The following is a 23,171-nucleotide window of genomic DNA, read 5'->3' as shown; positions in this document are numbered from 1 at the left end:
GTCTTCATACTTAACGGCCCTTTTCAGGGCCACCAAAATCTTTCAAAAAGATTCTTATGTTGATACGTTGCAAAACTGTTTATACTCTGAACTTGAATAAGAACAAATGCACACAGAAATCGTATAATCAGAAAAATAAGACTGAAAAGATTTCTTCGCCGTAGAATCAACTCCTTTACATATGAAAGCCACGCATCTAATAAGTTGATTACAAGTCAGGCTCAATAAAATAAATATGATTTCTTTCAAAAAGTGTAGATAGTTACGATACATGTACAGATGTTTGAATTTTTTAATTGAAAATAATAAAATCGGCGGTAAAAGTACATTAGCGTTCACCTTACTACAACGAAATGTGTGAAATCGACACTGAACACTACTCACTAATCGGCATGTGCAATACACAGTCTTAGTCAATAGTTGTTTTTTTGAGCAGTTTTAATAGTGAATGTTGTTGTACATAGATATGTTTTTTCTTGGGTGTCTACTGTGCAGTGATTTATAACAATAAAATGATAAACATTATTCTCAAAATGTTATTGTTGTATGCCATGGGTGTTTTAATTAGAGAAGTTATTTGCTGCATATAACATCAATATCAGAATCTTTTTGAAATATTTTGGTGGCCCTGAAAAGGGCCGTTGTTGTTATTTCTAATGGAAGCTGCTCAACCTCCGAAGCCGTATAGAGTGCGTCCTTGTCTCTTCAGGGCATAGACGACATCCATAGCTGTGACAGTTTTTCTCTTGGCATGCTCGGTGTAGGTGACTGCATCACGAATTACATTTTCCAAGAAAACTTTCAACACACCACGAGTCTCTTCATAGATAAGCCCAGAGATACGTTTGACACCACCTCTTCGTGCAAGACGACGGATAGCTGGTTTGGTGATACCTTGGATGTTATCACGCAAAACTTTCCTGTGTCGTTTGGCGCCTCCTTTTCCTAGTCCTTTACCTCCTTTACCGCGACCCGACATGGTAATTATGTAATAAAACTATATCGGTACATGATTGATGCCGGCAGGACAAAAATAATATATATAACTAGCGCGACCGTGATAGAAAGCCAATCAAGTATTTGTTAAGTAACTTTTCATTGGACAGTTTGTGTGTGACGAGGAATGGAATGTTTTGTAAGAAAGAAAAAAAGGGGGCTCAATTTTTCAAATATAGGAAATAATTCACGGCAAATAATAGACGTTTCACAAATCGTACACACAGACAACGCATGTTTAAACATGATTTATAAAACAACATAGTTATTTGCACATATGTGCAGATAACTTATAAGGCACATCGCCTTATAACTCAATGCATTGACATAAATTCGCATATATATATATATATGTGTGTGTGTGTGTGTGTGTGTGTGTGTGCATGTAGCCGCTGTAAAACGCACCAGGTCGCAGAATAATGCCAAATTTCTGTATTTCTTTCTGTTTCGATTATTTTAAAATAACAGAGAAAGTTTTTCAATATACTACTGTGTTGGAAGTCAGACTATTGACGGTCCTTTATACGGGGGAATTTATCCTATTTATTTTCTTTTTTCTTTTTATTTCATTGCAGTGAAGATCGGTGTCGGACTTTTCAATTATGAAAAAGGTCCACTTAAATGCGAGCGAATGTCTGGATTGTGTATCCGGTGAGTGCACAGAATGCAAAAATAAAGCAAAAAAAAAAAATTTATATATAACAAAAAAGTGATAATGATAATAAAAAATATATTGTGTTTATGGCTGAGCGAAATTCTCCGGTTCAGACGACAGGGCTTAAGGAATTTTATGAGGTGATAATTAAAATACTAAGGTATTATAGAGAATTGCTGAAAGGTGTGAGTAGTGCTAACTCTTAGTAACCGGCTTTACGTATTCACTTATACGGCCAATGTATAATGTGTTAAGATGTGTATTGTTCAGAAAGTAAACGCGAATTGACCCTTAAAAAGAAAAAAAAAATATTATGATAAAAAAAAAAATAACGAATAAAAAGTATCAGAAAAAAAAATGACATTAGTCTTTGATAATTTTATATGAAGAAAAGGAAAAAGTTAATATAGATGTAATAATAGAATTTTTAAACATAAAGGGAAGGTGTTTCCATGGACAGAGATACACTTACATTCATATATGAACACATATTTATTAAAAAAAAATTACCACGAAATGCATGAAAGTTGCACACAACGATTACATTTTTATTCCAAATGTATAAATGGAATGAGTTCATGTGTATTGTAAATCCGTCAACGCTATGACGAGAAAGCAATTTGGTCTATTGAAATCACATTTTATGAAAAATAGATAGAGAATATTTGTACACGTATAAACTTATACAAAATATGTGAGATAAAAACTTTTTCGGAAAGGGAAAGATGGTTGTTGAACGGTATGCCTTTATTTATTAGGCGCAATTACTTGGTGTTTTCTAGGTACAGACAGGTGTAAAAAAAGGGTGTGTTACATTTTTTATTCGTGTATTATTAGACTGGATTACATATCAACTTAAAAATCTTTTTTTGAAGATTTGTGTGGCCCTTAAAAGGGCCGTTTTCATAATGTGAAAAGTCACACATTAAGCACGTTCTCCGCGAATTCTGCGTGCAAGCTGAACGTCCTTGGGCATGATTGTGACTCTCTTGGCGTGGATGGCGCACAAGTTGGTGTCTTCAAAAAGACCGACCAAGTAAGCTTCACTAGCTTCCTGGAGTGCCATGACGGCGGAGCTCTGGAATCTGAGATCAGTTTTGAAGTCCTGAGCGATTTCTCTGACTAATCTCTGGAATGGGAGTTTTCTGATGAGAAGCTCGGTGCTCTTTTGATATCTTCTGATTTCTCTCAATGCGACAGTTCCAGGTCTGTATCTGTGTGGTTTCTTGACTCCTCCAGTAGCGGGTGCGCTCTTACGAGCAGCCTTAGTTGCCAGTTGTTTCCTTGGAGCCTTTCCTCCGGTGGACTTACGAGCGGTTTGCTTTGTACGAGCCATTACGAACGATGTATGATTTCAATAACCGAACGGTGATAATACTGTAGCCTTGAGGGTCGGCTTTTGTCGTCGTATAAATTTGACAAGCAAGTTCATTATTGGTCGGTCGAAGCAATAAAACTCACTGTGATTGGTTATCATTCAGGTAATTTCATTGGAGGAATTGGGAAAACTTTCAATCCACCATTCTATTCATGTTTGAGCTTTGATGACATGTTATCAAGATTATCAAAAACAATTACATTAATAGTTAATTAGATTCACCAACTTACATCTGATGTCACTCACAATTAGTCACATTTCTGTAGCAATTAGTACATACTATTACTACAAGCATTTATCATGGTTTTTACAAAAAATATTTTAGTAACAAACTAATTTTAAAAAATACAAATTATTTTTTTAAGAATCTATTTATCTTGTGTGCAATAGTTATAGTACGTGGTAAATGGGAAATTGATTCTCTTTGAATTAGTACTCCATTCTACTTTTCATCGAGAACTAGCCTGCATAAAACACATACTTAAAATGAGTTATATGGACTCGCGTTAGTAAACATACAACCCACAGGAAAATGCACGGATAAGTATATGCACATTTAGTAGAGGGCCAGAATTCTACACACACAACAGATAACTGAAACTCTACGATGCCCTCGCGTGGCTGCGTTTTTTAACGTTGTTTATTTTTTTTTTATTTTTTTTTTTTATATTTTTTGTTTTTGTTTTTGTGAAATGCATATTAATTCTTGAATTGCATAGTTATTGTGTATAGTAATACACGTATTTATGTCCGGCCGAAAAAAAAGGCATATAGGGAAGCTGAGGGAGTGGGGGGGGGTGGTTATAAACTCAGTTTTAGTTGTTTTATAGTGCAAGTACACACATCAATTTAAGAATCTTTTTGAAAAGTGTTGGTGGCCCTGAAAAGGGCCGTTATATCCGATAGTTCAAAGAACTAAATTATTTATTTTGCAGCCTTTTGAGTCTTCTTGGGCAATAGAACAGCCTGGATGTTTGGCAGTACGCCACCCTGGGCAATGGTGACACCGGAGAGCAGTTTGTTCAGTTCCTCGTCGTTTCTGATGGCCAGCTGGAGGTGACGGGGGATGATTCTGCTCTTCTTGTTGTCACGGGCAGCATTACCTGCCAATTCCAAAACTTCAGCGGCCAAATATTCCATAACAGCGGCGAGATAAACAGGGGCTCCAGCGCCTACCCTCTCTCCATAGTTGCCTTTCCTCAATAGTCTGTGGATACGACCGACAGGGAACTGAAGTCCAGCACGGGACGACCTGCTCTTGGCCTTAGATTTGGCTTTGCCTCCCTTTTAGAAAAATATATGAATTCTGAACGAAACAGGGAAAAATGTTTGTTGAATAATATACTGGTACATGTATTGTTCTTTGTTAAGTAGATAGTATATTAGATAGATAATACTGAAGGTACTATATTCGAAGTACACGATTCAAATCGAGGTTGACAACCCGGAACTGTCGGAGATTCTTACGCACAGGTCAAGTAGTCTACGTACCTATGGAGAAGGATATAGAGTAGAAGTATATTTAAAGTTTTAAGGATTTATGTACATGCATTAAATCACGCTTCTTTTAGACTTGTTAAAATTACAAATGAATTGGCCTCTATTTGAAACCGACATAAGAACATGTTTTATTTTTATCTTTCTTCATACATCTTGTTTTGTTGTGTGTTGTTTTTATTGCCCTAAATATATTTTTCTATATCTTTAATGACAATAAAGTTATTATGTTTAATTATATATTTTCTATTCCGTTGCTCTCTCCATACAATTTATTAGCTAGTTGTCACCTGATATTAAATGAGGTGCACTCGATATGTTCATTTTAATTGTTTGAAAAGACATTTGATGTAAATATCTTGTGGGGAATGGCCCTGTGCATGTAATTATTGATTCCGTATGGTTCTGTATATTTTTGAACCGCAGTTTTGATTGTAGCTCGAGTCATATCTTTCATTTGGATACAACGACCAGGATAGACTTTCAGCACTCTAGTTAAAATATCAGGGAGGGGGAGGGAGAGAGTAATCAAGGGAACCAAGGTTATAGCAGTAATCAAAAGAATGTAATCCAGGGACAAAGACCAGACATGGAAAACAGACATTCACAACAAAGAACATAAAGTAACTAAAATCATACATACAAAGTAACAAAAGTAAATGAGCAACTCGGACTCCACTAAAAACTGGGAGCATGGACCAGGTGCACCGGTAGGGTAAGCGTCAGGGGGAGTATGTATGTATGTATGTATGTATGTATGTATGTATGTAGGTATGTATGTATGTATGTAGGTAGGTAGGTAGGTAGGTAGGTAGGTAGGTAGGTAGTTTTGGGTAGAGATTCCTCATAATTCGTAAGAAAAAAAAACAATTTCAAATCATCTTCCAAATAAACCGAAGATGTTTTCAAAATGCTTGATTTTTTTATCGACAACATATTTGTCCAGTGTGGTGGAAGTTTTTCAACAAACGGTCGACATGCCAGTAGGGACTAATTGTGCTCCTCTATTTGCTGACATATTCATTCATTATTATGGGGCTCAATTAATAGCTATTCTGATCCAAAAGAAGGAACATCGTTTACCTAGATCCTTTAATCTTTGTTTCCGCTATATTAGTACAGGGTCTGGGAGGACCGTGCACCCCTACTCATCAACTTCATAGTGATTTTTAGGTACCTTTATACCTCCCATTACCGAATCAGTTTGTCGCCAAAGAATATTCTCGAATTCGGTTTCAGTATAAGCCAATATTTGAACCCAAAAACATTGGGTCAAAAAGCCAAGATTTTTTGTCACTCAATTGTTTGAGCGTCTAAGCCTTCGTGGGACAGCATGTGTAAACAAACTTAACACATTTTAGGTATCATCATGTAGCCAAATGTTCGACATTTACAATGATGCCAAGAACGTTTGTGTAACACTTAAGGGTTTTTGGGTAAAAAAAATGTACCCCTACCCACCGAAAAATCGCTTAAACCCTAGAGTATTTATACTTCAGTAAAGATGGCCTTTTTAGTATTTGCTGTTTAGTATTATCACAATTTATATTTCTGGTGTTCTTTTGATGAATTTTGGCCATTTTCGTACAATTTATCAAAAAATCCAACAATTTTTTTTTTCCGTAAAAAAGTCACATAAATTCGTCTCTAAAAGTTATCGCTCGACAAAATGTCAAATTTGGTATCATTCGATAGATAATTTAATTTTCTACATATATAAACCCCTAACAGCTCATTTTCTAATAACGTTAAAAATAATACCCCTCCCTCTAGAAAACTTGTCTCAGTATCAAACAGAATTCTCATTCACAGCATATATAATGACACTGTAAAACTCATATTTTAGGCATTAATGATTCAGATATTGATGAACCCAACATATCTTATCAATTCAGACGCTTAGATTAGATTTCCTTTTGAGGTGACAATTACTATAAAATCGAAAAATTGGGAATTTTCGAATTTCTTCTATACCGCCTGTTATTGTCATTTTTTTCTGAATATCGTAGTTCAAACAAGCTTTTGTTTGATACGGTTCATTGATATAGTGTCTTAGCTTCCGAATAAGCCAAAGTAATAAATATTTGATCTTGTCCAAGTCAAGTTAGGTGGAAAATTGCCACCCCTACCCATGAAAAAAAACCTCAACGTGAACTAAAATGTTGATTTTTGGCATATAAACGGTGTACAATAGACATGTTGGGTATTATTGTTTTAATTATCGATGTATCCAACACATCTTCTCATTTCAGGTGCGTATTTATCAGTTTCAATTTGACGATTAATGAGTTTTTCATAAAAAGGGGAATTTTCGGAATTTCATATGTCCTGCCATATCACCTCTAATTGGCATTTTTTTTCAAATACCGTACTTCAAATAAGCTTTTATATATTAAAATACAATTATATAGTGTCTTAGCTTTCTAATGAGCCCAATTAATAAATATTTAAATTTTTCAAATTCCGATTATGTGGAAAATTGCCACCCATGAAAAAAAATACCTCAACATGAACCCAAATGTTATTTCTTTTTACATATAATCGATGTAACAAAAAAGACATATTGGATACTCGTATTTTATATATCAATGTATTCAACATAGCTTCTCGTTTTAAACATGTATTTCTCAGTTTCAAAGTGACAATAATGAGTTTTTCATTTGAAAGGGGAATTTTCAGTATTTTACATTTTCTTCCATTTCACCTGTAATTGGCAATTCTTTTCATTATTTTCTGATGATGAACAATATTACCCTCCATCTGAATTTCGCTAAATTCAACGGTTTTTGAGTTATTTGCCAAAAAAATCAAAGTGCTGATAGCACTGGAGGTTTTTGATTCTTGTGATATTTGTAACATGAACAACATTTCAAAGATTACTTGATATTAAATAAAATTGTGATCATACATTTGCATTTTAAATATTATGCAGAACCTTTTTTTTTAAATATGCATAAACTGAAAGTCAATCTATACTAATGATCCAACTTCACACACATTTACAAATTTTCTTCCATTTCACCTTTTTCCACAATTTTAAACTCATCTAATAGTTAATGTGCATTTACATTAAAAACTATATTAACGTAGTATTTATCCTTAATTATAATCGTATTTAAATAAAACAAATTTCAGTTTAAGAAAATGATTTCCTTTACAAAAGATTTTCAAAACTAGACACTTTTATCAATTTGAATTTTCCTGCCAATTATACTTTGTAAAAATCACTGCTCTTCACTTCCTGTCTATTAATGGTAAAATATTAATGACAGGATGGAGAATTTGACTGATAAGTGTGTTAAAATAAACATTCTTTACAAATTTAAGGCTTTTAGATACACTACTGCAAGAAATAAATTCCCTAAAAGCAAATTTATTACTAAATATCCAAAAAGGAGTCCCTCGAGTTAATATGAAGACTAGATCTTAGTTTTATTTGTGGAAATAATAGAATATTATTAAGCTAATTATTTGGAAGAAACATATTACCTGGTAATAAAACACTATTTAATGATGTAAAAGGAATTACATTTGGTCTATAGTTTTGTGTAGTGTTAGAAATAGTAGGAAAGTTCCAATGACGGACCGGTGACATAAGGTATTTTGATCCTGAAGAATCTAAAACCCAAAACCCTATGTTCTCTTTTTAATTAATGGCGACCTTGTTTTTGTTTTTTTTTCACAGATCAAAAAATCGAAACGGTCATTTTGTGCAGGATACCATATGAAACAATCATAACAACTTCCATTAAATTCTGTATAGTAGTTTTGAGATGACGATTTTTGAATGTAATAACATCAAAAACAGCAAAAAACGTCCAAAAAGGGCAATAACTTCAACATGGGTCAACAGATTTTCACCAAAATATAACCACTGATAGATTTCGTCATGCTGAGCACTTTTATCCTATATCAGAATTAGTTAAAGGTTACAGACCACCAATTCAACCAATGAGCATTTGGAACGTACGCAAAAATAGCCCTATGCAGAAATTACCCCTGTTCCTCATAGTGCTGTGAAAAAAGTTCTCATCTTATTTAAAACATTTAAACAGTTTCTGAAAGGAAAAACATTTCTGTACATTTTATAGGTGCATTTTGCTTCTTGTGATGTGAAGCCTAATCTCCATAATGATTTTTAAATATACCCCTATCTTGTGAAAACACTGGGATTTCCCATGCTATTTATAAACCCTTCACTTCCGGTGACCAGTACTGCACTGCAAGTCTGCTAACCCCACATGCCATTCTGAGGATTGTGAGCTGACATATGTAGAATCATGCTGATGTATAGTCCTCTGCAGGTTAAAGTTAAGGTAAAGTCCAGAGAAGCCATTGAATATTGTGAAATTAGCATAGAAGCCTATGGGAAGTGGAATTAGTGGTTTTTAGCCTAACCCTAACGGTTTTGGAGACATATGCAAAAAAAAAATCTGCTGAATAATCTTTCTTTTCAATCGGTCTGCCCTTTAAAGATGATTCACATTGAAAATTCAGTGGTTTCTGCTGTATTTTAGTGTCACAATTAAAGTTATATCCCTTAATTTTGAATTCTACAGTACTGTCTATATATCTCTTAAGAACATGGCCTCAACTTTAAACAGAATATCGTAAATAAAAATATGTAGGCTTTCCAACCATGTATTACAACTTTCACGACTCTTACCTTGAGTGCTACTTCAGTAATGGCAGCCAGGTTTTCCCAAAGGTAACAAATCCAAACGGTAATTTTGTGCAGGATACCCTAAGAAACAATTATACCGACTTCCACTGAATTCTGAACACTAGTTTCTGAGAAGATTTTTTATTGTAATAACACCAAAAGCAGCAAAAACAGTCCAAAAATGGCAATAACTACAATATGGGTCAACATATTTTCAATAAAATTTGACCGAAGATAGATCTCATCATGCTGAACACCTTGGACCAAAGATAGATCTCATCATGCTGAACACCTTGAACCATGTCAGAATTTTGTTAAACATAACAGTTTTGAGGATATATGAGAAAAACTGCAGTCTTACCCCCCATGTTCTATATGTAGTAATGGCGGCATTTTTTGACAGACCATGAACCCAACTGTCATTTTGTGCACAATACCCAAAAGAACAATTATGCTAAGTTTCATCCATATCCATTCAGTAGTTTCAGAGGAGATGTTTGAAAAATTGTTCACGCTAAGTGACAGTCGCCAGGTGAGTAAAAAAAAAGCATTTTGATGTTCTATTTTTAGTAACAGCAGCCATTTTTTTAAAATGAAAAACTTTAAAAGATCATTTTGTACAGGACACCCCAAGAAACAATAATGCCAACCATTAAATTGTGTCACATGGTTTCACAGTAGGATATTTTTAGTTATTCTTGTGAAAAATGACAAAAAAATTGTTTCATGGGCCATCCTTACTCATTCATTGGGGCAATAAATCATTTAAAAAATGTTGGTAAAGGTTTGTCTTCTCATGCTGAACAATTTTATACTGTCAGTTTTGCTTAATTCAATGGTTTTTTTAGTTGTTTGCAAAAACTGTATTTTGACTCCCTATGTTATATTTTTAGTAACAGCAAGCACGTTTTTTAAAGGATAAAAAATTTTAAATGACCAGTTTATACATGGTATCCTAAGGAACAATCATGCTCAGTTTCATTCCAATTGATCAAGTAGTTTCTAAGGAGAAGATGTTTGAAAAAAGCTTAACCACAATGATGGACAATGACAGATGACGGATGCCAAGTGATGACAATAGCTCACACGGTCTTTATGCAAAGTTAGCTAAAAATTCATTTTGCATTAAATAACATAACACAAAGCACAGTTCATAGTTATAAATACTGATTTTATTGATGTGAAATGTTATGTTTGTTACCATGGTGATATGTAAATGTACAAACAGAAGTAGATTAAGACATGATATAAAACAATATAAAAATTTGTGTCACCAAATTTCCTTTAAAAAAAATTACCCCTTTATTCTCCATGGTTTTTTCATAGCTAAAAGCTACATGAACCTTATAAAAATTTCTGGTGCTAACCTAAAAAGGTCAGGGGTCAAACACATCCCTATTCTAATTTTTACTTTTTTCAAAGCCAATATCCTTTATTGAGGAAAAGATAAAATAGGGATCAAAATTTGCTCTTGACAGTGGAAGGTCCTGGTCTTTTCCAAGTCAAAATCAATAGTCCACTACTGAATAAATTGTCAAATGATGCACTTGAAAGTCCTGTACCTTGGTCAATAAAAATTTAAAAGTCCTTGGCCAGAAATTGAGGGTCCATTACCTGGAACAACCACCAAATTGAAACCCTTTTTCACATTGAATTCAAGTGTCAGAATCTATCAATCAACCTACGACTACTGTTATAGTTAAGTTTAATGTATACTGGAACATATTTTCTCACAAAATTCTTGCATAGTACCTAACTAAATCTATAGAAAGGGGGAATAAAGGCAAAACAAATTACCATCTAAGCTGTTCTAGAATTATAAATCTCCTGTAAATACAAATGCCCTCAATTATTTTTACAACCTTTGAATCTCACTTAAAAATAGTAAAACAATTCACATCTTTACAGTAAAGACTGACTGACTGACTGACTGACTGCACATTTAACTTTTTTCCATATAGCTTTCCTTAAATTGGTGTGCTTGATTTCTTTCCAAAAAAATTCAAAGATTACTGGAGATAATCCAATCTTTTTTATAAAACCCGTGTAATTAACAATAAACTATTCAATCAAAAGCCCAAAGCATTATTTGATTTGACAAATTTTAAAATTTAAATTCTAATAATGATGTGAAAGTCTACTGCACATAATACAAACTTTATGAAAACAAATCAAGCCCACCTATAAGTTATTTTCCCTCCTGAAATATTTATCTCCCTTGTACAAAAAACTCTTACAAACAACATATACATATAAAAGCTATGTATTTATTGACACAACCATAAAATGTACATCATTTAAATAGAGGACAACATATGTTCCAGTTTCTTACAATAAATTACAGTCCATTAAATTTGTTCACTTCTACTTGGCTCTAGTAGTGAAATTGGAGTGTACCAGTGAATTTTTTTGCAGCAATATGGCAGTTTTGAAGCCACACCCATTTACTAATATCTCATGTTTAAATAAGAACTGGTATACCAGGATGAGTATAGTATAAAGAAGTGATTAACACAGCAAATCTTCATTTCCAGAAATTCTAAATTGTTTAGTTGCTTTGAGTCTTACTTGTATTTGCAAAATTAAAATGAAAAATATCTACAAGCACTATCATGTTTTTTTTTGTAGCAGTAAGAAGTAATGAAGCACTTCAAATATGGCATAAAACAAATAATAGGTAAAACACATAACTGAAATACACTACAGAGAAACCTGGCTGAACCAAACCCATAATGATCTAAAAACATGTCTAAACAAGACAGTATCTTTATATCAGTTTAAATCTATTATGAACTTTGGTAAAATTGTAGTCAAAACCAAACCATTTCAAAGTCAGGAAGTGGTTTGGTTAAGACAGGTTTTACTGTATTCCTGTCATAAACACCTGTACTAAGTAAAGGGTGAAAAAAATAAAACAAGTGCAGAAATGTACAAATGCTAAGTTTGGTTTTTTTTACAGCCTTGCTAACTTGTTGACATTCTAAAGGCCCCTAACAGAAAATCTCCCTCAGTCCAACTAGTAAGAGGGAGACATACTTTGTATAATTCTTTCGAACTTTGCAATATAATTGCTTAACATATGCTCCCATTGATATATTATGAATAGAAATACACTAAACAAAGAATAGGCTTCCTGTTTAATAAAATTGCTTCTAAAGATAACTTTTTTGATGAGTGGGAAACTAACTAACACGCCTCCTTTTGCTCCAAGCAAAACTTTACCTTATTGTCCAAACTGAGGAGTAGATCTTCAATTTGAATTTTTGATGCATACTAAGCTTGGAATATGAAAATTTGGTTATAATTACAGGATAATAATTTTTAAAATTATCCAAAATATTGTAGCACTTGCTAAATTTTGCTTTTACTAAACACTATCAGTATTCCAGTTAAGTAGAAGTAAAGGCCCATCAAAGTTTGTTTTTTTTGTTTGTTCTCAGGCTATTCCACTAAAACCAATGAGGGAGGGGAGATAACTTTTTAGTGCTTGAAAAAAGGAATTCAGGTGTTTTCTATGTTACAAAGGAGCCAGAATAATGAAGAAGGTATATTTAGCCTGTATTTATTTATAGGGACCAAGCATTGAGACTTAATAAAAAAAATCTGTACTATAGATCAAATTTATGAAATTCACGCTACAAAAAAAAAGCCTTCCTTTTCATGTGAACCATTAGAAAACGAAAATGAAGACAAACCAGGAACTAAATTATGGATATTAGTAAACAAAGGATAAATATAGATACACTGATGCTACATGATATAGGATAAATAAACAAGAGTATATGCACATAAACAAGTGCTTTTGTCGTTCATTTGATGTAGAAAAAAAAAACTTCACATTGATGATTTTGAAAAGATATATTAATGAAAGGCATTTTCATAAATTAATGATCTTAAAAACTGATCATGTTGTGAAAACTGTAAATTTTAATAATGTCCACAATTTTTGTTTAACATGTGCGAATCTTAATCATTGAAAAGAAAACACAGAAAATCAAGCTAATGTATGAAAAACTGAGACCTTTGTTTAAATAATCATCAAATCTGTTACTGGCAACGAAATAAAACATCTAATGGCTCAAAAACAGAAAAGGAAAGCATTAATGGCCATGGTGCCACTAAAGGAAAGCATTAATGGCCAAGGTGCCACAAAGTGCAAAAAATAAACTCATGATTTAAAATATTCTTAACTCATTGCTGCAAAATATCAACAAGAAAAAAAGCTGGATTTGAGTTTCCCAGAACTTTATGAGTATTCAAAAGTCTAAGTTTGTTTTATGCTTTGTTACACATGGGCCAAAAACTTTGGCAATGGTTGATTTCAAGAAAGACTTTACTTTTTGTTACTTTTAAATATTGATCTTTGTATGAAACCTTTTATTTCTAATTCATCAATGTTTATATTGCAAACATCCAAAATAATTTCAGTTATGAAAGGCATCACAACTTGGTTTTAAGATATATTATGAACAGCTATAAAGAAAAGCTTCAAAGCTTTGCTCAGTATTTCAACATTCAAGAAAAGCATTTAAACAATATAAAAATATGGAAAAAATTGCATTTACACACAATACCAAATATTCTAATCCTGGCCATTACAAAATTTTGATTTTTCTCTTAAACACCACCCATGTAAAGTAGAAACTTTTATAAGATTTTTAAAAGCAACTCTGTTACAAACCAAAAATACTGTGCAACCTGTCTAAACCAATCTCTGAATACTAAAAAAACCTGTCTATACCAGACACTTGTTAAAAGTCTCATTATTCCAGTTACAATGTGATTTGAACCTTGGAAAACCAAACACACATCTTATACCAAACAATTTTAAGTCCAAATGGTTTAGACAGATTTCACTGTATTGATAAAAAATAATAAAAATATAAAATGAAAGACGGAAAAAAATATACTATGAATAAATGAAATATGGATTAATATACAATGGGAATATACATACATGTAATAGACATTTTACTTCTTCACAACACAGATATTCTTTTAAATATTGATTGTGGATTTAAATTAACTTCAGATATTTATGTATTTTACTCTCAGTCATTTGATTTTATCTTATTTTAAATTTCATTATTTTTGAACTTTTATCATACCCCATTTGATGATCTTTTTTTTTTTTTTTTAATTTTTCATTACGTAAAATCTACATATCACAACTGTCATTGAATCTATTTTTTGTTGTTGTTTCTTTTTCCATGTCTACAGTTACATGTTCAGCTTGGATACACAAACATTTGAAGCGCAATTTAGATCCACATTTGGAGTTTTCTTATTAAAATAACTTCTTTACTATAGAAAAAGCACCAATACATCCACATAATATCTTAATGAGACACTAAGCAACAATGCATGATGAAATACACAAATATAATAGAGTTACTTCCCTTACATCATAAACTATACTGAAGTCAGGAAATTTCAAGAGAAAAATTACCGACTTTACTGCCATTCAACTGAAATACGTGTTCATTTGGAAAATATTAACTGAAATTTCATCACAATATTTATATCTTACTTGCTATAAATGAAAAATCACAAAAATTAATAAGAATTCTAAGAATTCTAACTACATCTAATTTTAGGATAAAAATTAAAGAACTAAACATGAAATTGCTGGTTCAACAAATGAGTTTCAATCTAACAATTGTAATGTCATTTCTTTAAAAAAAAAAAACAAAACAGGAAGTTGACAATAGTAGATATAAATTGCAGAAAGTTTCATTAATTGCCATTAAATTGTGCTATATCAACCAATACAGTCAATTCCAGTGGGGAGTGAAACAACACTATCAATGGACAGTGAAAAACCAGAATAAATATGTGTTTTTCAAAAAAATATTTTATTCTTACCAATGACAATAAGCACTCATAATGAACAATGGATGGAAAATTTACAACCCATTTTGAAATATTTACAACACAGCCCCAGAGTGTATATAAACAATGTCCTGCATTGGAAACAAAAATATAAAACTTCTAATCCACAACCTATGATGTCTATTGTCACATCACAAATAATTCCACAAGTTTTGATGTTAAAAAAAAAAGATTTGATTGTAAATCTTGAATAAGATTATGAAACTGTAAATCCCTTGCTAGGACTCGATGCCTCCTTGTCACTGCCCATTCTGTAAATCATTATGGATACACAATGTTGCCCCCCCCCACCAATTCCCGGTCCCATTCCTGCTGCCCAAATTTTTTACAATCTAGGACTGCTCATGCCATGGTTAATATTAATCAGATATGTTTCTATTTCTTTCATGAATAATACAACCTCTAGGGTCAAAGGTCACATACTGCATGACTGATAATGCTGATAATAATATTTACATAGTAATGTGATTGAATTTAACTTAAAAAAATGAACATACATGATGGGTAAGGTTTCCAAAAAAATTCTAAATATGAAAATTACAATCATTTTGTTCTGGCATAACCAAATTATTCAGATACGTGATAGAATATTAATACCAACATCTTAAGTTTTACTCTGATAAAACACACTGCTTACAAAAACAGGTTTGAACATGTTCAGATTGGTCCCAAAAATATCAGTTACAAACACACAACATTAAAAACATGTATTAATTGATCAAAATATACAAATATCAAAATTTCAGGTCAGAGAATTAACATTCTAAAATATACAACCCTTTTTTAGAACAAAATATCAAATAAAGAATTACCAGTTCAGCTTTAAGAGCACATTATGTAATTTTCAAATAAAATAAGCTGTTAGTGTCGTGTATGGTTTGAATTCTCCAAAAACGGGACAAAAAACACATTTGGCTCTTTCACTCAAAATCAATTATAAAAATTCAGCCGCATTTTCTGGAAGTTGAATATAAACAATTCATTTTAAGTTGTGCATCGACCTCTCATGCATCTTTCTTGATTTACCAAACATTCCCATCATGCATCAGAAAACCTCTATTTATCAGCACCATTCATAGGTGGCAATTTCTTTATATTCAGAGCCACTGAAAATTCAATGAAACCCATAAGAAATTTCTTCCATTGAATCAAAATTTCTTTTTGTTTCAATCAAATTGTATAAAAACACCATAAAATCATTAAAAAACACCATGTGACCTGCTTTGGGCCAATCACATTTACAAGTCATATGCACTGCAGATGACCTTAACCAATTACAATACAGTTGACAATAGTTCTTGGCACAATTTTACAATTTGTTCTGCACAATAAATATTATTTACTATAAAAAATTTGTTCCTAGTTAAATTGCTCCTTATTTCTTCCTCTGTTTCTTTTGTTCTTTTTCTTTCATCTTTCTTTCTTTCTCTTGTTGTTTTTTCTCCTTTTCCAGAGCTAATCTTAATTCTTTTATCTTCTTTTTGAAGAATTCTCTGTCCTTACTGACACCAATGCCCATTGTCTACAACAAAAACATTCATTCAATATCAGAACATCAATATAAATTCTAACATGGAATGTCATTACAAAATACTGCCAATTTGAGGGTGACAAACTCATCAATGACTTTCACCTTTTTTTGCTGAGTTATTTATATTATTTTTTATTTTGGCATATTTATTTGACAGTTGAATGGAGATATCTGTATTCTATTTGAAATTTTGTTGTCACCAATCTAAATTTGATGGCTGCAAATCTCCATTTACTGGCTCCAGTAAACTCACTTTGCCCATGTCAAATCCACAACTGACATCTCCAAATCTTCTAATACAAAAAAAAAATTATCTTCAAATTGTTAGGCGGAAAAAGTAACTCCATTTTACATGTATCATTAATTTGATCCTTTATCCTATATTTTCATGAAGAAAGTTACAACTCTAGATTAAATCTAGGAGAAGGTACAGAGTATCACCTAGTCCGCAAAAGAAAAAGACAAATGTACAAGTTTTGAGTCCTATCAAGGAACGACAAAAAAATTCTGACATCAAAGGAACACTTTCAGACTTTTGTTTCTAAGTGTGTGTGTTATTATCTTTTTCTAGTCCATGGATAATGCTCTATTTGATTAGGTCATAACAAAAAAATGTCTAGGTTTTCAGGCCACCTTTTCTTAGAAGTGATGCAAGAGGATGACTGTTTTCTTGTGGTCAGAATCAATGAACTTTTCAATGAATTATTTCATGTTATATACTGCTCAAACTGACAAAAATATTTATCATAAAATTCAGAATATGTGCATGTGGAGGAAAATTGTGTATGATACTCCGCAACATAAAAATCCATAACAAATCTATATAACAGAAACTGTTTTATAAAATGGACATGAAAAAAAAAAAATCTGGATTTTGAAATATTTGTTTTGCCTTGGAATAAAAACTGCCTGTGCAGGACTATTAAGGGATGTGACGATATGTGAGAACCATTATTATTTTTTATTTATAGTCTTACTGTTCAAATGCTGGTTCTTTACATTTCCCTGCTACACATGTCTATAAATTACCTTTAGTTTGGTCCCATCAAGGGTAAGTAACTGAGGTCCAGTGATATTTTTCTCTGCAAACAAAGGAATATATTTTTCCTGCTCCAGAGCTACTAGCCAGTTTCGTATATGTTCTAACTTCCATTCTGATATTGGACATGATTCTATCTGGTTTATTGTCCTTTTACTAGGGGTAGTAGATTTGTCCTGGGAAATAAACACAGCGTTAGATATTAACTCTAACTATTTCTACTACATCTGTTATATTTGAGCAGTTAAAATGTATACATAGTCAAAACTCAGTAGCTTGTCTCCAAGGGACCACTGAAATATGTTAAGAGTTATTGGGAGTTCGAGAATTAGTTGATAGATTTCTGAATTTTTTGTGTTGCCATTCTGAGCAGACTTAATCCTTAAAAATTGCTTACTTTCTACGAAGTTTTGTTAGTTCTTGGATATTTATCTTTCACTTCTGAAAAAATTATTCTTCAACTTCAATCTGTATTATGTTAGATTTAAACAGTAGTACTCTCCCCAGGATTTATAGATAGCGCTGTATTCAATGTGCGTGACATGACATTAATAGGTCCTGTGTTGAAACATGCTACTTCGTATTTAATGTATTATTTAAAAATTCATCTGTGCATTCAAAAGGTACATTGCTGTTTATGTTAATATAAATTATTCATAGGTAAATATTTTACCCTCTTTCTTCAGTAATTATAACTTAAAACCATTTTCTATTTTTCCTTTTATATTTAACACAAAAATTAAAAAGGTATTCTATCATATTATAGTAATTCTTCATAAACATTTCCTCAAATTCATATGCACACAGGGTTCTTCATTGGAAATTACAAGTTTTCATTTGTTTTGGGGCCTCAATGGCTTCTTTGAATGTGATATTCATTTGATTAAATCCATTCTCATTTTTCTTGTCTTTGTAACTTTCAATATATTTATAGATTTAGAATTATCTAATCAGGTACATGTAACTGACTACCCTGGTCTTAAAATTCATGTTCCCAAAAATTTTCAGGAATTCAGTGGAGCTAACACTTGTTGTTATTTAAAACTGGCACACTAGTTTGTTATTTAAACTAGTTTGTTTTTGTTTTTTTAATTATTATTATGTAAAAATGAAGTTTATCCACGACAGAAACCCTATACCATGGCTAAAGTCCATATTTGTTCATCACACCTGTGGTACTATTTTTAGACTTGGGGAATTATACTTTTATTTCTTCACTGATTTTCCCGCCAAAAAAAAAACATGCACTCTTGATATACAACATGGCATTGTAAACAAAAGACAGCCATTTCCTATTTCTTTTCAAAGTGTTTTTGAAGTATCTGATGGAATAAATATTGTTTGGGAATTTAATACGTTCTTTTATAAGGTAAATCAGCTTCTTATTGTTGAAAACATCGTGTGATTGTGAACCAATCAACTATGCATTTATAAATAGCCACATGCTTGTAGCCAGGGTTGAGTTAACTTTGACCATAGTCAGTTTTAATAACACAGTCAAAAGATGTGAAAATTTATATGACCTTCTCTGCTACCTCTCTTACCTCAGCTGCAGGAGTTCCTGAGATATTGAGAGAAAACAGTGTCTTTTTTCCATCCTCATCATCAATTTCTTGTACCATATAAGCTGATGATACATCTTCTCCATCATCTATACCTACAAATATATAATTCATCACACGTTTAATGTTAATACTGCTAGTTTCTTTGAATTCTGTTCAATTTTCACATTTCCTGAGAGAGAAAAATAATGTTCTATAAAGACGATTGGAATTCCATTGTAACATCAACATAAACTGTCATCATAAGGATAAGTCTCGCCTCTTCAATATTGTCAATATAATGGTGTGTTTGTTAAACATTATTTTTTGTGTTGCTTTCATATTTTGTACAATAATATGAAATTACAAAATTATCATTTCTGTGTTACCACTACAAAATGCACTAGGCAACAGATGGAGAAACACTCAACTAAACTTTTATGGAGGCCATCACAAAATACCTCGCCACTTTGTGTGGCAGGTATAAAAAGTGGTCATATAATTACAACATACTTGATGACTAAATGTATATAATATTATTAAATAGGAAAGGACTGAGGTATTGGAATATCTGACAAATTAAAGATGTGAAATACTTCAACTGGAAATTTCTTTTTAAAATAACATGTGACTGTGAATGGCAAAAATGTGAGTAGCTGGGGATTAATTGTTTTTTTTTTCTTTTTTATTGCATCACATTGAGATAGTAGGGATTTAAATAAAGATGGAACTCAAATAAAAATGTCTACATGAACTATAAGAAACCTTAATGTTAAACTTTTAACATTAAATTTTCTAATTCAACAAACCAAGGGTGGAGGGGAACATGCATAAAATTGGCACGAAATGGCAGGGGGTTTATGTTAAAATGAACTATCAGAAAATGTAACATTAAGTTTGTGGATGCTGCTACCATCGCTGAAAAAGCAAAACCTAAGTCTGGCCTTCAGCGACTTTCATGGCAGGCAAGACAAAAACAAGTTGTTTTTAGAAATAAGAGAAACAGCATCTTACGTTATAACATGTGCATTATCTGATTTTTCCTATCTTCATATTTACATGACAATGTTTTAAGCATTCTTGATTATAGAAATCTAATAACCCATTGCAGATATGGTTTTATGGAACCAACCACAAAAAGCAGAAATTGCTGGAATTGAAAGTACACATACCGTAAATAATGAAACCCAAACATTTAATTCAGGATTAGAAAAAAAAGCAGAAGAAAATCAAATCTGCCATTTGTTACAATGAAAGAAGTTATAAGTGATAGAGTCCACGTTTAATTTGTCAATACTCAAAAACATAAGATCACTGAATCTACACCATTTACAATGTTCATCAATGACTTTTTTTCATTCAAATATAAACTGCAGTCATTCTATTTGATCAAACAATACATAATTATTGATGATATACGGTCACTGACAGTATATAACATTATGGTTCCACCTCCTTCCTACACTTGGACGAACTACCTGATTATCTTAGCGTCACTATCCTGGGCCACTAGTGGGGAAGAAATGTAATAAACACATCTTTTAAAAATTAAACTGAAGATTAGAATTGCAGTATAAAGATAGTAATAGTATATCACTTAATCTTGAAGACTTAATTAAAATGCACTACATGTAGTTGAGTTTTATAAATGGTCCTTTTATAATATGATCCAAGAGACATAGGGCCTATTCTTTCCCTGCAGAGAGGATCATTCAATATACAGGGATGATTTTACAAGGTCATCAAACAAATGGAAATTGGTAAAATCAGTAAATAAAGAATCATAATGGCAAAATCCAGATTTCAATTAACGGAATTCCGCTAAAAAATTATCCCTAAATATAGATTGGGAGATCTTAAATCATGCATTTTACATAATCAATGGGTTATTTGTTATATACAATGCACTGTGAATTATTTCACTCAACACAATAGTGTTAGCGGAGAAGAGTACACTGTTTATTAGATTAACACCATCATATTATAATATATATAATACAAGATTAGAGGCTTTATTCTCTTATTGTAAAATTTGGAAACAAGGTCTGACAACAAAACCAACACATAAGCCTTGTACAACTTTTCAATTAACTTTAATTAAAATTTATGGTGGTAGACATGGAATTCTAAAGTTCCCATTCCCAAACTCCCATTTAACTAGAAAAGCAAAAAAAAATCCCATTAACTTCAATTCTTTCCCCCAATTACTGCCCAATGCTATACCTCCCTGTCCATCCCCCCAATTACTGCTGAGTTCTATACCTCCCTATCCAACCCCCAATTACTGCCAAGTTCTGTCCATCCCCCAAAACATGCTGTTAGTTACAAGTATATACAAGTAATACATGTAACATCTGTTATAACCTACTACAAAATGCATGAAAGACAACTGATTCTGTTGTCACCATGCAGGAACATTTAAAAGTAAGAGAATACTGTAAATTTGCAAGGAAATTACAGAGAAATGAGAAAATGATCCAAATTGTATTACAGGGTATGAAGAACTGAGATTTAATTTATCTGAAAGTTAATTTGACAAGTTTTAAAAGTTTTCTGTATTATCCAAGAGTAGTTTACCATCTTAAAAAGAACAATTAATTGATTGGGAAGTGTTCTTCTTTCTGTATAGACACTTAAACAAACAACTGACATACTTTTTTTTACTTGATATTGTGTGTACTCTGTATATTTACTTGTATTATTTACATACAAAACCAAAAATGCATTTTTACTTTGATAAATCAAATATGGATAACACCATCATATTATAATATATATAATACAAGATTAGAGGCTTTATTCTTTTATTGTAAAATTCGGAAACAAGGTCTGACAACAAAACCAACACACAAGCCTTGTACAACTTTTCAATTAACTTTAATTAAAATTTATGGTGGTAGACATGGAATTCTAAAGTTCCCATTCCCTAACTCCCATTTAACTAGAAAAGCAAAAAAAAATCCCATTAACTTCAATTCTTTCCCCCAATTACTGCCCAATTCTATACCTCCCTGTCCATCCCCCAAATTACTGCTGAGTTCTATACCTCCCTATCCAACCCCCAATTACTGCCAAGTTCTGTCACTGGATCAAGTATTTACAAGCTGTTGAATAATTGTACAGAATTAAGTACTGTACTTCGTGGTTTGGCCTAACCATGAAAACCAAGAAAATTGGTATCCCTTGAACAATAGTACTTTTACAGTAGCTGGCATAAAGCATCTGCAATACTCGGATAGGTAAACAGAGTCAGACTTTTACTAAGTCCCATCTTGAAGGATGACGGCAGGGGAACAAAAAAAAATATTACCATCAGAATGCAAATTCATGGTAGAAAAGCTTAATAGCAGACCTGGTTAGTGACAGCCAATGCAGAGATTGAAAAAAAAAAGAATAAATAAATGTCCAAGGCATGTCATAAAAATTCTTATGTATTCTGATCTTTATGTAGGAAAATATCAACAAAAGCAGCTGATTAAGCAGAATCAAACTTACAATCTTAAAAAATTTCCAATATAGAAATACTTACAATTTATTAAAAAAAAAAAAACTTACAATCTAAAGAATCAGATGAATATGTAGTTTCTAGAGGACGTTTAGAAATGAGTTTAATTCCACCAGAAGACAGTTCGGCATCACCATTCAGGCTTTTGCTTGACAATAGTACAATACCACCTCCGGCACTTTCTGAAGAGCTTCCTTTGCCGAATTTGAGGAACTTCGGCAAACCTATTCCTACTGGAAACATGCATTGAATATATGGTTGTTAGTGGCACAACAAACAAAGGACTTCAGTAGTTAGAAAGATAAAACAAAGATTCAATTAGGCCAAACCAATTCAATTCTCAGTTTTTTCTTGATATTTTCAAAATGTTTATTACTGACATTATATAGGCATCAGGATTTTTCTCCTCCAATTTTACTTCAATCTGCCATCCATGATTCCCCATAAAAGAACAAGACATTTCATGTTGTTTTG

At 32.2% G+C, this 23,171-nt stretch overlaps 2 protein-coding genes across 3 annotated transcripts in view; both read right to left on the bottom strand.

Moving 5' to 3' along the window:
* Positions 1-667: 667 nt before the first annotated feature.
* LOC148600397 (histone H4) lies at positions 668-979 on the bottom strand. Its single transcript, XM_088558140.1, has one exon. The coding sequence runs from the start codon at positions 977-979 to the stop codon at positions 668-670; it is 312 nt and encodes a 103-aa protein (XP_088414266.1).
* Positions 980-14,270: 13,291 nt separating this feature from the next.
* Positions 14,271-23,171, bottom strand: part of LOC148600396 (uncharacterized) — a 52,952-nt gene continuing 44,051 nt past the window's right edge. Inside the window, exons 21-24 of one of the 2 annotated variants that reach the window (XM_088559450.1) lie at positions 22,748-22,930; positions 19,196-19,308; positions 17,642-17,827; positions 14,271-16,603 (exon numbers count right to left, since the gene is read on the bottom strand). In XM_088559450.1, coding sequence (XP_088415576.1) covers positions 16,457-16,603; positions 17,642-17,827; positions 19,196-19,308; positions 22,748-22,930 — 629 coding nt within the window. In that variant the 3' untranslated portion in view covers positions 14,271-16,456. The remainder of the gene's footprint in view (positions 16,604-17,641; positions 17,828-19,195; positions 19,309-22,747; positions 22,931-23,171) is intronic. The other variant, XM_088559451.1, reaches the window with a different exon arrangement.

Source organism: Perna viridis, chromosome 13 (assembly GCF_037379345.1).
Source record: "Perna viridis isolate PV_CMFRI_1.1 ecotype Kerala chromosome 13, ASM3737934v1, whole genome shotgun sequence".
Lineage (NCBI taxonomy): Eukaryota > Metazoa > Mollusca > Bivalvia > Mytilida > Mytilidae > Perna > Perna viridis.
The sequence above is the reverse complement of the archived record's forward strand: the minus strand, read 5'-3'. Positions and strand labels throughout refer to the sequence as shown.

Excerpts from the sequence above, each read along its gene's own strand:
- LOC148600397 (XM_088558140.1), bottom strand. The coding sequence starts at position 979 with ATGTCGGGTCGCGGTAAAGGAGGTAAAGGACTAGGAAAAGGAGGCGCC.